The 20591-nt window shown below is 34.8% G+C and overlaps 1 protein-coding gene across 1 annotated transcript in view; it reads left to right on the forward strand.

Moving 5' to 3' along the window:
* Positions 1 to 228: 228 nt before the first annotated feature.
* Positions 229 to 20591, forward strand: part of LOC114902385 (UDP-glucuronosyltransferase 2A3-like) — a 34889-nt gene continuing 14526 nt past the window's right edge. The window contains 5 exon segments of the mRNA XM_029234696.1: positions 229 to 928; positions 6775 to 6979; positions 10652 to 10730; positions 13568 to 14296; positions 14298 to 14340. Of these exon segments, the coding sequence (XP_029090529.1) occupies positions 229 to 928; positions 6775 to 6979; positions 10652 to 10730; positions 13568 to 14296; positions 14298 to 14340 (1756 nt within the window).

A 20591-nucleotide genomic window follows, 5' to 3' on the forward strand; every position in this document is an offset into this window, starting at 1 on the left:
CCTGCCTGCTTCTTTTTCTTTAAAATAGGGCCAGATTTCATTTCTTTTGTTGGACTAATCATATTAATATATTCAAGAATTTGAGTTATATTGTTTTCCTTTTAATCTATAGATCAATTGACTTATGAATGAGTGTAGCCATCGCATTAAATATTATTTTGTTTGAAAAAATAATCTACCTAAATATACTTTGAAAGTTTCTTTTCGTCTTAAAAGATCTGTAGTAGGATGGTTTCCATAATGGATATCACCATGCCTAAGAAGTTTTCCTATCTTCTGATTTTTAATTTGACTCCAATTGAAATTTTTCTAAGTGGGAATGTGCTAATTTAGCCAACGGATGGTAGCCATCAGTTAAACATTAAGATCATTTTAGAAGAGTTGAATCAAAGAAATCACAATATGACTGTACAGGCTTCATCAGCGACTCTATTCGTCAACTCCAGTGATGATTCTTTTGTGAATTTTGAGGTGATATCTGTTTCCTACAAGAAAAGCAACATCGACTTCTTAATTGAACATCTGATAATGCTGTGGATAGAACTAGGAAAACTCCTACATACTTTTTTTCAGATTAATATACAAATCTGTGATTGAGTATTAAAGAACCCCAAGTTAATGGCAAGACTTCAGAAAGGAGGCTTTGATGTGCTGCTAGCCGACCCAGTAACAATCTGTGGAGATCTGGTTGCTCTGAAATCAGGAATTCCATTTATGTTCACGTTGAAGTTCTCTCCAGCCTCAGCAGTGGAGAGACACTGTGGAAAAATCCCAGCACCTGCCTCCTATGTACCTGCAGCACTTTCAGAGCTCACTTACCAGATGACCTTTGGCGAAGGGGTTAAAAATACCATATCTTATCCACTGCAAGATTATATATTTCAGTCCTACTGGGGACAATGGAATTCATACTATAGCAAAATCCTAGGTAAGTCTCTAAAATATTATCTTACTATTGATTCTAGATATCTTATTTATTCTTATTGTTAATACAGCAGAAGGTTTCCATACCACTGCCTATGCCAAGCTGAAGTAAATACACTTATTATACCTTTGTACACATCCTTGAACATTATTTCTGGATAAATTCCTAGAAAATAGAGTGGTGGTATTAATACGTATGTTGTTGTCTCAAAGCAAATAATGTTGTGCTTATTTAGGTAATAGCTTTTCAATCTGTAAATCAATCTTCAAATATAAATGAAAATACCTTTACTAGGATAAATTATGACACTGCTAAAAAATACCTTGACACACATTTTGAAGTGATACCTGATTTACTTTCCCTCTTCATTCTTCATTTTTTCTTTGTCTGAGGAAGCTTTAAAAAGCCTAGGGTTAGGCATTGGAAACTTGAATTTATACTCTTCTCTGCCTCTCACTATCTCTCCATCCTTAGCTTCCCCTGGGTGCTTGCGCCAGCACTGCCTCCAACTTAATTGCTCAGGGACCTTTGGCAAACCTCAAGGTTCCTTGTCTCACAGATTCCTTTATGAGCATCAAACAATATAAAACAAACTGTCAAGGCCAGTTCTGGTTCATTGTATATATTATTTCTTTTTCTCATCTTCATGAGTCTTCCTTTCTTTATTTTTCTGTTTCCTTTTCTAATTAATGCTTTTTTCTCTAGGTCTATTAGTAGTAGCAGGGATATTAATTAAAAGCAAAAATTAATAGTTGATGCTACCAATGGTACTTTCTTATAAAGGTAATATGCAAAATACTATTCTTTCACTCACCTTTTGGCTTTCCTCTATCCCTCCCTTTATTTCTTTTCTTCCTTCTTCCATCTCTCCCTATCTCCCTTCATTTATTTTACTTTCTTCCTTCCCTCTTCCTTCCTTCCCTCCTCTTTCCCTCCCTCCTTCCTTCCTTCCTTCCATCCATCTCGCTTTCTTTGTGTAGAAAAGTTACCAAATACCAGCCCAGTACCTACCTCTTTTCTAGGTACTGGGAATACAACAGTTAGCAAAACAGATCAAAATCTCTACTCTACCCTTATGGAGCTCACACTAGTAAAAGGAGACAGTCAACAAATAAAATGAATCTATAAAATATACAGGGTGTTAGACTGTGATATATGCTATGTAGTAAAACACGAAGACTAGACAGTTCTGCAAGTAGTGTTATACTTTTAAATAGGGTGGCAAAGGAAGGTCTGAAATGAAAAGATGACATTCAGACAAAGACCTCAGAGCAGTGAGAATGAGAACCAGTAGGATCCCTGGAGAAAAAGCATTTCAGGCATAGGTAAAAACAAGTGCAAAAACCCATGGCAGTCCATAGATGCAGGACTTACATAAGGATTTACAATAAAGATTTAATGTATCTTGACCTTAAATCTTACCTTTCACAAGTAGAATCTGTAAAATTTTTCTCTTTCCTTGATTTTGGAATACTCTATCCTGTTTTCCATCACTTTTAAACTTCTTTGTGGAATTAGTCTAGAAGAAAGATATTGAACATATCATACACATATAAATAAAACATATGCAAGGTAATTAAATTTTGCATATACTTTTGTAGATATGGTAGAATTTTGAAAGTAAAATTCTGTGTTTTTATATCTTTTATAATGTAACATAACTATATTTTCTTTTTTTCTGGGTTCCAAATTTCATATGTTTCAGAAACATTTCACTTTAAATTTAGATGTTATTCACATGATTATTTCTCAAGACATTTGAAATGTGTGCTGTAATAGTTATCACTGCGCATATATGTATCACATACCAACAACTACTGTGGGTTTTGAATAAGGTAACTGTCTATAAATAAGGAGATGTAAAAAGTAAAATGGTGAAGGGCCTTGCAAAGCACAGGAGATTCTGGGTTCAAGTTCCATTTGCTAAATGTGTGATCTCAGGCAGGTAAACTCGAGTCACAGCACATCCTTCTCTTTAAAATGGGGAAATTATTTCACAGTACTCTTTAGGATGATCATATGACACTTTATGGATGGAAATGTTATGTCAATTATGAAGGTTTATACTTATGCTGAATATTATTTACACCAAACTACACAAGAACTCTGTAATGACAATGCCCTAATTATACTATCATGGGGCTATGTACATAGAAAGTAGTCAGTAAATATTTGTAGAAAATAAACGGCCTCTGGGATATACTAAATCTCCCTTCTCAAAGGAAACCATGACAAATTATATAACGTGTGAAAAAGCCTTTGTGAAACAGAATGTTCCCAACTTCTCATTTGCACAGTATACTAATCTAGCTTCAGAAATCCCACATATTAAGAAATTAAATATTTTATTTACTTAAATCCTTTACGCTCCTCATGTTACTAAATGTAGTTGAACAACAAATAACTACCTTGAATATTTTATTTCAAATCAAGCTATATTTCCAAGAAGAACTGGTAAAATCTAATTTGTCTTTTGTTTTCAATTACATTCTTAAAGTATTAGAGACACCTGTTAACTGTAAACTGACACTGAAATAGGGCAGGTACCTTATATTTGATATTATCTTTGAACACGAGATTTCATAATGTCAAATTTCTGAGAAGTTTCCATTTCAATGACTGTTCTTCAGTTCTGTGAGAAAAATAGACTAGAAAAATAGCATGCTTAAATGTGGTTAGAAAACAAACAAAAACCCTCAAAAATCTATTTTGAAAGAAATAGAAGTAACAAGGAAATATCTAACTGCATTGGTTAAAAATCCTGTTTTATTTATCAGTGAAGAAATCTTTTGTGAATGAAGTAAATTAAAATGATCATCAATTCAATTTTGAATATGCTTCTAACACCTAATGGAACAGGCATATCTGGGAATATGCCGATATTGTTATTCATATTAAGGAGTGAATCTATTAATAAATCTTGCCCTGGCTAATTGTTCTGCAAGGCATCATCCAATTGCACTGAGCCTGATCTCTCCCCCAACCTCAGAGAGATTTGTTGTACATATAGTACATAGGTAGTTCTCATGTGGGAAGGATTTGAGACTAGCCTTTGCTACAGCTATAGGAAGGCCAAGGACTTGAATGTTGTAATGAAAATAGTTAAACCGGTAAAGAAACTGAATAGTCCCATTTTGCCTGTGTCTTTTGGTTTCCTGATCTGTCTCCATTTTTCCCAGCACACTGCAGACAGGAGAGAGGAAATCTCAGTACTAATCTATGTAACACTCAACCAGTGTAGCCTGCTTTTACCTCTAAGTACCATGTGGGTTCCATGTTGGTCCCTCTTTCCCTGCTGCTAAATTTTAGATGGATTCCCTAGAACTAACCCCACCTTTTCCCAGACGATTAAAATAAATTAATTAATTAATTAAATAAGCCTCATAACATTTCCCATCTACCCCGCTTGACTGAAACTGGGCTAGGTTACTCACTACATTTTTTACATTTGATTTCTGGCTCCCTTTCTGGGCCCAATATTTTTAATTTGTTTTTCTGTAACTCACTCCCATTCTAATCCTCATTGCCAACATCTCATCCTTTCCCTGGTGGATCTCTGTTAATCTGCTCTCACGTAGGCTTTTATTTATTTATTTTGCGGTACTCACTGCAAGCGAGCTTCTCACTGTTGTGGCCTCTCCCATTGCGGAGCACAGGCTCCGGACACGCAGGCTCAGCGGCCATGGCTCACGGGCCCAGGCGCTCCGCGGCATGTGGAATCTTCCCGGACCGGGGCACGAACCCGTGTCCCCTGCATCAGCAGGCGGACTCTCAACCACTGCGCCACCAGGGAAGCCCTCACGTTGGCTTTTAATTCCTTCTCACATACGGTTTTCCTGTGGCCAGTGCTGTGAGATTTTTAAAATTCTCTGTAACTTTTCTTTGGAGGTAAAACATAAATCATAAATTGTACAGCCCATTGCAGTTTTGCAATATAAAGCCACCGATGCAACCAGCACCCAAGCCAGTACGCAAAACATTATTATACCCATAACGTCTTATCCCTCCTCACATCAGTCCCTACAACTCCCATCTAAGGGTAACGACTTTCTTGACCTCGAACACCACAGATTAAATTTGCCTGATTTTAAACTGTATAACTGAACCACACATTATGGCTCTTTTGTATTTTGCTCCTTTTATTTAACATCATGTTTTTTGTTTTTTTGTTTCTTTGTCCAAGTCGTTGTACGTACAGTATGTTCATTCTCAAATCTGTCTAGTGAATTAATATACATTTTGCTTATCTATTCTACTGTTGATGGTCATGTAGGCTATCTTGGTTTTGGCTATGTATGATAAACATTGCTATGAACATTCGTGAACATGTCTTTTGGTGAATACATGTATGTCATAGTATGGGGTATATACATAAGAGTGGAATTGCTAAGTCATAGGTTATGCATCTGTTTAGGTTTAGAAGATACTGCTAAAGTCTAGATTCTCAAGCACTTGTACGGATTGATAATCTCATCAGCCATTTACTAGGATTCCGATTGTTCTCCTTTTTTTTTTTTTCTTTTCATTTTCATCTCACTGGGCATTTTCTTTTTTTCTTTTATTTTAATTGTAACCATATTGTTGATGTGCTCATTATTATTTTTTATTAATGGTTAATTTGCATGTTGTTTTTCAAAAAGTACATAAAGCATACAGTGCTTTATTTTATCAGATGTATATACCTTTGTAACCAACACGTCAATCTCTAAGATCCCTTTCTAACATGGCAGCTCTCCAGAACTTTTTAGACACTTATCAGACTGAATAACTCCTACCATTTAGTTCAGTTTTCTTATTTACTTCCATTTTTCTTTTTTTATTGAACTATAACTGATTTACTTTACAATATTATAACATATTTGTTTCAGGTGTATGACATAGTGATTCAATATTTTTATAGATGATACCCCATTTAAAGTTGTAAAACACTGGCTATATTCTCTGTGCTGTACAATATATCCTTATTGCTTATTTATTTTACATATAGTAGTTTGTATCTCTTAATCACTTCCACCTCCCCACTGGTAACCAGTGGTTTGTTCTCTATATCTGTGAGTCTGTTTCTGATTTGTTATGTACATTCATTTGTTTTATTTTTTAGATTTCAAATATAAGTGATAACAGAGCATTTGTCTTTCTCTGTCCAACTTATTTTACTAAGCATAATATCCTCTAGGTCCATCCACATTGTTGCAAATGGCAGATTTCACTCTTTTTTATGGCTCAGTAATATTCCATTGTGTGTATTATGTATATATATATATATATATATATATATACACACACATCACATCTTCTTTATCCATTCTTCTGTTGGTGAACACTTAGATTACTTCCATAACTTGACTATTGTAAATAATGCTGCTATGAACATTGGGGTGCATATATCTTTTTGAATTAGTGTTTTTGTTTTCTTTGGACTTCCATTTTTCTTTTTTGAGCTTTTCAATACACCCTATAATCATTTTAACTGTAAAAGTAACATCATTACATTGTCACTCATTTTCAATTTGTGATCCATCAAGCATCTCTGGTCTAATTTTCTATTCAGTGATTTGGCAGCTAATGCCCTTCCTAGATGTACCAAGTGTACATCTAAATATGAGTGGACTAGAATACCTAGAGAAAGTGTAACCAAGGGAACAGCAGAGGTGATGCTTGTAATCCCAGCAACTCAGCCCCAGAGAACATGGTTACAGCAGCGAAGGCAGTGCACACGACTCAGGCCTCCTGGCTGCAATGGTGCTCGCAGCCACAGGTAACCGGGCAGCAGTGGGAGCAATGTCTATGACTCTGTCCTTCTAACCATGGAGACACCCACAACTCCAGGCCCTTGCCCTTGCCTCCAGTGGTAGTGCCTGTGAACCCAATAACTCCGAACACAGCAGAGGAACCTGTGACCCCCACTTCCCTCCATCTTTCCCCACCCCCTGTGGAGAACAAGCCTATGCGTGACTCAGGAGATGGCAGACAGAGCAGAAGCACCCACTATCCTGGAGCCTCAGGCAGCAATGCCAGTGACATCAGCAGCAGCAAGGCACCAAGGACTCCAAAGTAGTGACAATGCCAGCACTAGGCAACACCCATGACAGAGTTAGCAGAGGGTGGAAAGTGCCTACTCTCAAATATAACCAGTCAGCACAGGTAAGAGAAACGAAAAACCTTTGCTATAGTGCCACGTACTGGAAAACAATAGAAAGACATTCACTACTTCGAATGTGCCAGCAGAGGAACAACTCATCAAGCTCCATGAAGATCCACAGTAACATTGTACCACAAAAAGAAAATGACAGTTGTCCAGAAACCAATCTTAAAATCACTGAATATCACAATCTGATAGAGAATTCAAAATAGCTATCATGAAGAAACCCCAACAAGCTACAAGAGAACTCCGAAAGTCAATTCAATGAGCTCAGGAATAAAATTAATGAATTAGTTAACAGAAAGAATAATTTACCAAGGAAATTTAAACTCTTAAAAGAATCAAACAGAAATTCTGGAGCTGAAGAACTCAATACACTGGAGGTACCACACTCCCTGATTTCAAACTATACAAAGCTATAATAATCAAGACAGCATGGAATTGACTGAAAAACAGATACATAAATCAACAGAACAGAATTGAGAGGCCAGAAATAAACCCACACATATATGGAAAATTAATTTACGACAAAGGAGCAAAGAACATACAATCTAGAAAGGATTCTCTCTTCAATAAATGGGTACAGGAAAAACATTTTACACAGAAACTTACATTGCAATATTGAATTACACTTTGTTTTATTGAATTATCATAATGTTTTATTATTCTTACTGTTTTTTTAATTCCAAACTTATCAATATTATATATATGTGTGTGTGTCTATTTGATATTGATGTTGTAGATATTGTTTAAAGTTGAACATATGCATCTATCTATATAAAGTGGTATTATATATTATATAATATTATATATAGTGTATATTATAAGAGATATCAACTTTTTTTCAGTTTATCAAAGCATTTTTATTTTTTTTACTTTTAAAAAAATTTATTGAGGTATAGTTAATTTACAATATTATATAGGTTTCAAGTGTACAACATAGCAATTCACAATTTTTAAAGCTTATACTCAATTTATAGTTATTATAAAATATTAGCTATATTTTCTGTGCTGTACAATATATCCTTGTAGCTTAGTTATTTTATACATAGTAGATTGTATCTCTTAATCCCCTACCCCTATCTTGCCACTCCTCCCTTCCCTCTCCCTAAAAAGAATTTTATTTTTAACAGTCTGCACTGACTCCCTGAGCATTAATATGGAAGTTGGCTTATCAAATGATGAACTCAATCTTCCCATTCAATGTAGGAACCGCTCATATTTAAACAATAAGTGGACCAGGTTTTTGTGGCCCTGTTAAAGCTAAACGTTATACCCGAAGGACCAGGAGATTGGTAATTCTTTGCATAGGGAGTCAAAGTTGAGCTAATTCTTTTTTTTTTTTTCATAAGATGACGTTTGTTACTGTCAGTAAAATATAACACTAAAGACACTAAGTACAAAATAGGTTAAATATGTCACCTCCCCACCCAATTAAGAGCTGACCCACAAGATCCAAGTGGACGATAGCTCTGAGGAAGCAGAAGGGCCATTCATTCTGCAAGAACCAAACTAGACATATCAACTTAAAATCATTACATATGTATAATATATATGTTTGTATATGCAATATTATACTATGGATATGTTCAAGTTTGTAAAACATTACATATGCAGAACATCTCTCTATACATTATATATAATATCAAATATATATATATATATATATATATATATATATATATATATGTATAAGTTGAAAGTTTGTCTCCCCAGGTGCAGAGCTGTAACTTGGCAGTGGCTATATGTTTCTTTGAATTTCAATATAGATAACTATAGCATTTGAAAGTTATGGCAGTTTTATTTTCTTTTTTTTTCCCCTAGTGCATCCTTTTTTAAATATAATTTTTAAAAGTTACTTCCCATTTGCAGTTATTACAAAATATTGGCTACATTCCCCATGTTGTTAGTGAGTATTAGTATGTGCAAGTATATTTACTAGCTTTGTATTCTGAATAAGACTAAAAACCCCAGTAGCACTAAACACACCTAACATATCTTGATTTTTAAGTGCCATTCTCTAATGAAATGAACCAGCATTCATCGAAGAAATGGTTGATTTTAAGGTTGGGGCTGTGAAAATAGCAGAAGTTCCTGAAACATTTTGTGGTATCAGAAAGAAAAGAGTGCTTGAAAATGATGGGGTCATATCAAAAGGACATAGGAACTAATATATGAAAAAGTTTCCAAAATCTGTGACAATTTGAGCAATAAAATGAATAATGATAATAAATTAAATAGAATCTATAAAAATAACTTTTTGAGTTATAGTGATATAAGTAACTAAATAATTGAGTAAGTAGGAAATTCTTTAAATTCTAACTAATAAATATAGAAGGGACAATTAAATTTTTTAATTGACTGGGTTTTTAACATTACATTTACACAACCATAATAAAGTTATCAAAATTAGGAATTCTTATTAAAACATTGTCAATTATCCTGATGATACCCTTTTTTCTTTCCAATATACAATCCAGGTTTCCCCCTTATGTTTACTTGTCCAGTCTCCCTACTCTTCAATTTGTGACAGTTCCCACAGTCTTTCTTTGTTTTTTCCTTTATGAAGAGTACTGGCTAGTTATTTTTCAGAATATCCCTCAATTTTTTTTTCTGGTATTCTCTTGTGATTAGGGTGAGATGATGCATTTGCGGTAAGAATACTACCGAAGCAATCTTGTGTCCTCCACAGTGTGACATAGCAGAGGTACATCATAGAGATAGGTTATTACTAGTGACCATATTTTGATCACTTAGTTAAGATGGTGTCTGCCAGGATTCTCCCTATTTCACCCTTTGTAATTAATAAGTATCTTGAAGAGAGATACTGTGAGACTATGCAAGTCATGCTATTCATATGTTTGCACATATTTTTACAATCCTTTACAGTAAATTTCCAATTAATAGTTACAGAAGGAGTAATGGAAATAGAAAATCACTATTAGGCAAACACATAGTAATAACTACTGCAGGGTATACAGAAATCTCTATACTTAATTTGAAACTTTTTATGTCTAAAATGATTATTTATTTAAAAAGTTAAAGTAATTGGAAGATTTGGTTAAAGGAACATTAATGTAGGGCTTAGTTGTGCAGACTGGTTGCATGAAAAATGCACAAGCTTTAAAGAGTGAAAAAAGACTTGAGAGAGGAGGTACCAAGTAGGCAAAACCACTAACTAGATTCAAGTCTTAAGTCTATTCTCTATGCCTCTTCACCATTCTATCATATTTCCTATTTCATTTTTTTAAATTCGGAACTTAATTCTACATAACATCTTCTGATTTCTCTTTTGGGTCACTGTTCATTTGTACAGTTGCATTTAATCTGCTCTTCAGTCAAAATTGACTTTTAAATTTTATTTGTTGAATTCTTAATTTCCAGAAATTCACTTTATTTCTTTAGCAAATTTTCACAATTATTCTTTTTAATCTCTTGTTTTTTCCTTGCCCATATTTTCAGACTTCACTTTCATAGCCTTAAATCTATTGTACAAAATAATTTTATTTTTCATTCAAACAATAATAATACTTCAAATCATTGCGCTAATATTTCTGGTCTCTGTTGCTTTTTCTGGTTCTCAGTCCTAAAGCCTTGTTTCCTTGTGAAAAGGAGCTGTTTATTTCCCTTGAAATTTTATCTGTGGGAACCTTTGAAGCTGGGGTCAGTTTCTTCAAAGAGCCTTTTCTAGTTTGAGCTGGAAATCCATACAAAAGCTGACTGTGTTAATTCTAAGGGAAGATTTTTTTCATCCATACAATGCCAAGTCAAAAATAGCAATTTTCCTTGCTGTAAACTTCTGTGTAAAGGAATTATTCATAAAAGTGAGGCCATATCTCGAGAATCTAACATTACATGAACATACGCAGGGTGTGGGGTCTTAGGCAAACCTTCAGACTTTCCTTCTCCCTGCTCCTGCCCTATACTGTGTATTCTTCAAAGAAATGACAAGCTTGAACATCAGAATTCCTGCTTTGACTTTGTTTAGAGATTCTGCTGCCTTTTTACTTTCTTGCCAAATCAAAAATGAATTTTAATGGGGCAATTTTATATTTTATCTAGAATTTTAAATGTTTCAGTTTGACATAAGTGAAAAAAGGCCTATACTTTTAAATTTATGCAAATAAATCCTTCAAAATCTGAGTTCTACCTTAGTTTTCTCATATAATAAAAGAACTTAGAAATATTTCTCTACCAAATTATACATGTATGTTGTAGTCAACTTCTGAACTGTATTATATATCTCTGCTCTCTCTTTGACTTTGTTTAAGCTGTTTACAGCATATGAATTTTGTCATAGTGAGTAGATAAATTTATGTCTTTTTTTTCAAATCACTTCTGGGTTACTTATCCTGTATAAAAGGACCTTCCTCAAGATTATAATGTTATCTCAATTTTTCTTTTCGTGGATTTATGGTTCTGTCCTATCTTCTTGTTTTCTGACTCTCTTTTGGATTCTACTTTTTACCAATTACTACCAGAACTTAGCCTAACTATGCAACACAGCACAACCCTCAATCCTTGGTCCTGGATTTATCTTGGTATCTTCTAAGCAAACCTACTCTGTGTTTTCATTTTAGCAAAACAGATAAGCTCTCAACGGATTTGAAATTTCAATATATCTCTTTCAAATTATTGAAATCAGTATAATTTTGTAACTGAATATAACCCTTGATATAACTATGCCACACGTCTTAGAACACAGATACATTAATATTATCTTTTACTTCTAAGTGATACATTTCAACCTGCTAAATAGACTCTTAAAGACTTAGCTAACTCATAATTCCATCATTCCCTTCCTCCACTAAGCAACCTCCTTCATGGGCTTTGCCCTTCCTCAATTCATCTCTACCTTATATGATCCATCTCCCTTATACTTGCAGAATAAGTATTAGTTAACTGGTTAACTTAGTTTCTCCAATAATCTGAGAGATCATTTTGAATTAGAACTGTATCTTACTTGTCTCTTTATGCCCTGCAAATAATATAGAATCTGGTATATAATAAGTGCTAAAAATTGCTTGTTGAAGGTATGAAATATCAAGAATTTGGAGAAGAATTGGAATTGGATTGAAATATGGATGGATGACTGGACATAAAATCTGTACTTCTAAATTTTACCCCTCTCTTGGATCCACAGACATGTCCAGTCTTTAACTTACACACTGCAGGTCAAAAATTCTTCTGATAGCTACTCTTCCTTTAGTGTTTCATGATTTTGCTAGTGTCATTATCACACTCTGGTTGCTCAAAGTATAAACCAAGCAATTCCTTGTTAACTACTGGTCACCTTTCACTTCCCATCAGTCATTAAGACTTTCATTCTATGCTCTCCATTCACAAATCAATATTATATTCTCCCTGATACTCTCATCAAATCTTGCTTTCCTAATATTTAATTTTTAACCACTTACATATCCTTTTTTCTCTACAACTCAAATCCTATTTAGAGGCCAGAATAGTTTTATTAAAGGATATATATGATCATTTTCTGAACCTGATTCGAAAATTTGAGTAGACATATTTTTATGGAGATTAAAACTGAACCCAGGGGCTTCCCTGGTGGCGCAGTAGTTGAGAGTCCACCTGCCAATGCAGGGGACACGGGCTTGTGCCCCGGTCCGGGAGAATCCCACATGCCACGGAGCGGCTGGGTCCGTGGGCCGTGTCCACTGAGCCTGCGCGTCCGGAGCCTGTGCTCCACAACGGGAGAAGCCACAACGGTGAAAGGCCCGCGTACTGCAAAAAAAAAAAAAAAAACTGAACCCAGAGTATAGCATTCAAGGCTCTCCAAAGTGTCTTATTTTAACTAATATTTTCCTTTTCTGCACAGTTCTTTTGTGATAGCCTCTACTCCATACATACTGAACTAATAACTGTATACTTAAATGACCATGACTTACATATTCATCTTTTTCTCCCGCTCTTCTACTCACCTTCAGAACCCTTCTCTTGTAATCTTTGCTTCTGGGCTCAGCTGAAATGTCCCCTCCATCTTGAAGCTTTGTCTGATTTTCTTCACATTACAGTGACAGCATTTTCTGAGGCCCTGAAACTCTGTACCTTTGAACAGTATTTAGTATATTCCTTCTATATTATGTGATGTATGTGTTTTATCCACATACTAGCATGTGACCAACCTTATGACAAGACCTACATTTTATGTTTACCCAAATTATTAATCATCATGTTCCAAAAGATACACCATATTATTTACTAGACTTACTTAAATGGCTTCTTCTATCACGTTTAAAATTTTTCATTTAAAAATATCTTTTCTATTTTAACATATTTAATACAAACTCCTAGAATGTGGCAATCATTTCCTCCAAAATATATAAATATTTCATACAGCCTCCTGAACAAATTTCATATAGTACTGTGCACAGTTAAAAAACACTGGCAAAGTTCTCTGCATGTAAGTGCCATTTCCTAACTCTAGAAATTAATTTTTAACTTGATCTATGTCTAAATTGCCACTTCATTTCTGTGCCCAGCAAATATTCAACCTCTGTAGAGCAGTGAGTGAGGCAGCTGCTGTCATGGTGTCTGAGAAATGGGTTTCAGCAATTCTACTGCTGCAGCTCAGCTTCACTGGCTGTGGATTCTGTGAGAAGGTCCTGGTGTGGCCCTGTGACATGAGTCATTGGCTTAATCTAAAGGTTATTTTGGAGAAACTCACAAAAAGGTGCTACGAAGTAACTGTGTTGGTGTCTCCACAAAATCTCATCACTGATCACAACAAGCCTTCCACACTGAACTTTGAGGTGGTCCCTGTGCCACAGGACAGAGAGACTGCTGAAAATACACTAAATGACTTTTCAGACCTGTCTGTTAACGTCATGCCATCATTGTCACCCTAACAATCAGTAAAACAACTGCAAGAATTTTTTCTTCAAATAAGTGGACACTTAACACTTCTGCGTGAGAGTGTTGTCTACAACCAGTCAATCATGAAGAAACTCCAGGAAACCAACTATAATATTATGATTATAGACTCTGTGATGCCCTGTGGAGAGCTGATTGCTGAGTTTCTGGGAGTCCCTTCTGTGTACACGCTAAGGCTCTCCTTGGGTAGCACAAGGGAGGAATACTGTGAGAAACTTCCAGCTCCGCCTTCCTATGTGCCTGTTGCCATGGTAGGACTAACAGACAAAATGACATTTCCAGAAAGGGTAAAAAAATTAATGCTTTCCATTTTCTTTGACTTCTGGTTCCAACAATATGACTGACACTCAGCTTTGGGACCAGTTTTACAGTAAAGTATTAGGTAAGAGACTCTGCTTTTCATTCTAAAGTAGTTATCAGAAGAAGCTAAGGAGGTTTAAGAAAAGTCTAGGAAGATGAAAGGAATATATTTTTAAAACTTTCACTTCCACATAAAATTCCACAACTGATAGCAATGAACTGTTGTTCAATAAATAATTGGGAAGGGGAGGCAAGAAATATCTTGCTATAGTTACTCTTTCTTTCCAGTCATCTATTTTGTAGGATACTTCAATACTTAAAAGTTATCAAAACAAAATGAAATATAAAACATGCTATTAAATGTCAATCCAGTGGAAGATGTATTTTTGTCAGATGCAGTATATCACAAATAGGTCTAGTACACTGAGTTTTCATAAAGGAGGACGTTTGACTTCTTATTGGTAAAGAGAGTGTAATGTTTGTTGAAAGAGGAAGATAATCTTCTTGCCTGGTTCCAGTAATAAACTGAAACCTAAGCTATACTAACAATGGGATTAAATTTGTTATTTAACTTTCTTTGAATTTTGCTCTACAAATTTAGAAAATCATAGATTATTAGATTTAAAATTTATACCATTCTCCTGTTGGACCAGAGTACCTTCTATTCCTATCTCTCTCATAAATCTGGGATGAAACTTCAGTAAGTCCTATGTGAACTGCTTCATCATAGCTGGTCATACTGAAAAGTTTCCTAGTATGTTTTATGTTTTTTGGGGGAGCATAATACAGAAACCTGGAAAATTAAATAGAAACTTAAAAGAGTTTACTGCTTGAGGTGTTAAAAACAGCATATTTTTCACTTCACTAGTTACATACATTCTATTTTTAATCACTTGCCTTTTCTAATAAAGAATGGTTTTGCTTTACAATTTTCACATATCTAGCTCTTATCTGATCCCATCAGCTGAGGCTGGCTTTCACTTCAAATATTTTTTTTTTTTACTGAAGTATAGTTGATTTACAATGTTGTGTTAATTTCTGCTGTATAGCAAAGTTATTCAGTTATATATATGTATACATTCTTTTTTATATTCTTTTTCCATTATGGTTTATTTCAGGATATTGAATATAGTTCTTGCGCTATACAGTAGGACCTTGTTGTTTATGCATTCTATATATAATAGTGCATCTGTTAACCCAGAATTCCCACTCTATCCCTTCCCCCACCTCCCTCCCCCTTGGCAACCACAAGTCTGTTCTCTATATCTGTGAATCTGTTTCTGTCTCATAGATAGGCTCATATGTGTCATATTTTAGATTCCACATATAAGTGATATCATATGGTACTTGTCTTTCTCTTTCTGACTTACTTAGGATGATAATCTCTAGTTCCAGCCATGTTGCTGCAAATGGCATTATTTCATTCCTTTTTATGGCTGAGTAATATTCCATTGTATATATATACTACATCTTCTTTATCCATTCATCTGTCGATGGACATTTAGGTTGTTTCCATGTCTTGGCTTTTGTGAATAGTGCTGCTATGAACATTGGGATTCATGTATCTTTTTGAATTATGGTTTTCTCTGGATATATGCCTGGGAGTGGGATTTCTGGACCATATGGTTCTAATTTTCATTTTTTGAGGAACCTTCATACTGTTTTCCATAGTGGCTACATCAACTTACATTGCCACCAACAGTGTAGGAGGGTTCCCTTTTCTCCACACCCTCTCCAGCATGTGCTATCACTCCAAATATTTTTGAGAGTCATGAAGAAATATGAACTAACAAACAAAAGATCATACTGGGTATTAGAAATATTAACTAATTTAACTTCCTTAATGTAGTAGTTTTCTAGGGATGCTATAACTAAATCTAAAAGACTAGATGGCATAAAAAAACAGAAGTCTATTTTCTCACAGTTCTGGAAGCTAGAAGTCCAAGACCAAGGTGTTGTCAAGGCTGGTTTCCCTTGAGGCCTATCTCTCTGGCTTGTAGATGGTCACCTTCTTGCTATGTCCTCTCATGGTCTTTTCTCTGTATATGTAAATTCATAGTGTCTCTTCCTCTTCTTGTAAGGTGATCTGTCATGTTAGATTAGGGCCCCACTCATATAACCTCATTTAATTTTAATTACCTCTTTAAAGTACCTATCTTCAAATACAGTCAGATTTCAATATATTAATGTTAGAGGAACATAGTTCAGTCCATAACACTGATTTTTAATAGACACATTGTTTCACAGAACTAATAGTCAAAATAACCCACTTTAAAAATCCTTAGATTTACACATGATTTTGAATTTACACTGAACTGATTTCACAGTAAATAATTTAGCAACTGATAAGAACTTCCTGGGTATAGGCAGTGTGTGGATTTGAGGTAAATAAGACTAGGGCCTTGGCCTCAATTCTTCCCTCACAAATAAACACAAAACACAGAATTAGAAATATACTCTGATTATTAGAGATGCTGCCCTAGTTCTAATCAATAACTTTCTAGGACATTTGTCATATTATACATAAATAGAGGAAAGGTATAGGATTCTGTATGTATACATATTATGAAACAAATATAGTCCTTAGGATCAATGGCAAATTTTTAACTCTAACATCTTTAATACGTTTTTCTTTTACCATAAGTACTGTCATTGATTTTCATTGCTGTACTCTCATGTTCTTTTTAAGCAATTCTGAATGCACTATGAGTATAATTTCATTCCTGATGTCATGATAAAAATAACTAATACAAATTGCTAAAAAATTTGAATGGAACAAAAGTATATATAATGAATGATAATTAGCTTCATGTTTCTCCTACATAAGCACTATTAACTTTTCTTGTTTTTACATCAAGATATTGTCTATGTATTATTAAACATAAATATACATTTTTTTCTTTCTTTTACCAGTAGGAATAATGAGTAAATATTCATGTTTACCTATTTTTTCACTTAATATATATTTGACATCTTTCCACACAACATTTTAAAATCTACATTATCCTTTATATTGATTTAGTAATATTCATATGAATGGGTATAACAAATCATTGAACTGGTCTAGTGTGAAAGCTATACTTCGATTGTTCCAGCTCTGGTGTTACAAAAAAAAAAAAAAATATATATATATATATATATATATATACATATATATTGCCCTAAACTTTTGTACTTATAACTCTGCCACAATGTCCTCTAAAATTTTTGAAACATTTAACCTTTATCTTCAGACCTTTTCTTAGGTGGCCAGCAATTATTCCATTTTCTTATGGGCTGTTTATTCTATTGATCTCTAACTGGTCTGGAATTTTAGGGAATCTAAAGCCTTTCTTTCTATGATATGCATTACAAACATCTTTTTAAGCTCATCAATTGACTTAGGAATTTTAAACTAATTTACATCAACATAAAAATATTTTTATATAGTTTAAAAGATTACATATGAAGTTTTAGATTTTAGAAAATATCATACCAATAAAAAGTGAAAAATGTAAGTATACAGTTGATGTAAATAATAAAATAAACTTCTGTGTGCCCTACAAGCAAGCTAAGAAATAGATAGTCATCAGCTTCTTAGAAACATGCTTTTTCCAGTAAAAACCACAAGTCTAACTTTGGTGAACATTTTCTTGGAAATTTGATGTCTACCATTATATGTGATTTCCTCAACACTCTATTGTTTAGTTTATTTAAATATTATACAAATACAAGCATAGATGTGCTACTTATGCTCAATACTCTTAAAGATGCAATCATGTTTTTTTTTAAGCTCTATAGATAGTGTTCTGTTGTGTGACTACATCATGACATTCTGTGGATGGACAACTATCTATTTACAATTTTTTTATATAATGCTGCTATTATGAACATTTTTGTATATGTCCTCTGTTGTAATAACAGAGCAATAGTATCAATAGGATGTAAATTGTATATATATATATAATATATTTCCCCTACTAGGTAATTTCAGACTTTTCTCAAAAAATTATACTCCAACCAAGACTATACAAAATTTTACCTTAACCAACACAGCATTTTAGTCCTCACAGTACCACATCCTTACTTAGCATATGATTGAATGACTTTTATTAACAGTCATCAGCAACTGTCTCCATGTTCTAATTTTATAATTCCTCAAAATAATGATTTTCTTTTAAGTTTGGTCAATATGGTAGGTCTGAAATTGCATCTTAGGTTTTATTTAGATTGCTATTACTAAGATTAAGTAACTTTTCATATTTTATGGGCCATTTTTATTTCTTTTTCAGTGAATATCTTTCTCATGTCTTTTGCCCATTTTTTCTAATGGGTTTGCTTGTGCTTTCATTATGGATTCAATAAATTCCTTGTATACTCTATATAAGCCTTTGTTAGTTTCATGTATTGCAAACATCTTCTTGGCAGTTTATAATGTGCTTCTCATTGTCCTAAATATCATATGAAGACCTTCAGGTTTTAAACTTAATGGCGTCAAATTAATTAACCATTTTCTTTATGCACTTGAGGAAATCCTTTCTTAGTCTGAAAGCATAAAGATTGCCTTCTGTATTGTCCCCAAAGAAGCTATGGTCTTGCTTTGCTTTTGAAGATTTTAATCTACTTACTAATTTATTTTTGTGTATTTTGTAGGTTGGACTCAATTTCTTTTCTTTTCACCTTCCTTCCTTTGCTGTTCCTCCTTCTTCCTTCTTTCATGCCTCCTTCCCTCTCTTCTTCTCTCCTCTCCTTTCTTTCTTCTTACCCTTGCCCAGGGATAAGGAGTTGTACCATTACTATTTATTCAAGGCTTCTTCTTTTCCCTAGTTAACTACAATATTTGCTTTATCATTCAGAAATTTCACTACTTAAGTGGTTTTTCTTCTATTCATTATCTTTCTTTCTCGTACTTGTTCTTTTTTCTAGCTTTATTAAGACATAATTGACGTATAACATTGTGTAAGTTTAAAGCGCACAACATGATGACTTGATACACACAGAAGTATAGCAAAATGTTTACCACAGTAATGTTAGTTAGCACATCCATCACCCCACCTATTTACTATTTTTGTGGTGAGAACATTTAACGTCTACTCTCTTAGCAGCTTTCAAGTATATAGTACAGTATTGTTAACCATAGTCATCATACTGAATATTAGATCCCCAGAACTTATGCATCTTATAACTGAAAGTTCGTACCCTTTGACCAACATCTCCCTAAGCCTCCCCCACCCATCCCTGACAATCACCAATCCACTCCCCATTTCTTTGAATTTGGCCTTTTTTTTTAAGATTCCACATTTCAGTGAGATCATATAGTATTTGTTTTTCTCTGTCTGACTTATTTCACTTAGAATGTTTCATTCATTTTGTCACAAGTGTCAAGATTTTCTTCTTTTTCATGGCTGAATAATATTCCTGTGTGTGTGTGTGTGTGTGTGTGTGTGTGTGTGTGTTTACCACATCCTCTACCCACCCATCAAAAATTAGACTTATGGACTGTGGCTGGGAGGAGCTGGAACTAAGTGTATGGCCTTTTCAGTATCTCTGAGAGCACAGACAGGAGTGTCTCCTACTGGGTCCCTGTGTGGCAGATCTGCTAATGGACTGTAGCTGTGATGGAGTTGCAGCTTAGTAGGGAAGTCTTTGGGATCTCTGGGGACACAGCCTTGAGTGTATTTTGCTGGGTCTGTAAGTTAGCAGGATTTTTCACAGACTGTGGCTAGAAGGGGCTAGAGCCAAGTTAGGGCCCTTTCAGAATCTCCAGGTTGTAGGTCAAAGTGTCTCCTTCTGGGACCCTGAACCCTCAGGACAGCAGGCAGACTGTGGCTGTGAGCAGGCTGGAGTTAAGTATAGGAGCATTTCAGGATCTCCTGGGGTGCAGACAGGAGTGCCTCCTGTCTAGTTGCTGTGCCAGCAAGGCTACTTGAGGACTGTGACTGGGAGGGGCTGCAGCCCAGTTACAGGGTCTTTTCAGAATCTACAGTCTGACCAAGTTTAGCAAACTTGCTTCCAGGGATCCCATAGGTGCTCGAGCCAGTTCATGGGCCACTTCAGGGCCCACAGCTGAGACTGAGGTTTGTGTGTTTATTACTCGACATGCAGGTGGGCATGACTCTTCTTGGGTTCCTTGGCATATGGTGTTGGTGACAGAACCAAAGAGAAACAGGCTGTAGCTGAGTTCTCAGGGGTACAGAGCGTTTTTCCATGTCTGCAACCAGGATCACACTCTATGGGTCAGTCATCTGATTGCAAACTTGCCTTCTCAAAAGGTCTTTTTCTGTCTTGTACTGCACCCGGATTTCACAATCTCCTATCTGTATCCTGAATCTCCAACAAAGGCACATTTGTCTG

The sequence above is a fragment of the Monodon monoceros genome, unplaced genomic scaffold (assembly GCF_005190385.1).
Source record: "Monodon monoceros isolate NGI ecotype Baffin Bay Population unplaced genomic scaffold, NGI_Narwhal_1 Super_Scaffold_20, whole genome shotgun sequence".
NCBI classification, from domain to species: Eukaryota; Metazoa; Chordata; class Mammalia; order Artiodactyla; family Monodontidae; genus Monodon; species Monodon monoceros.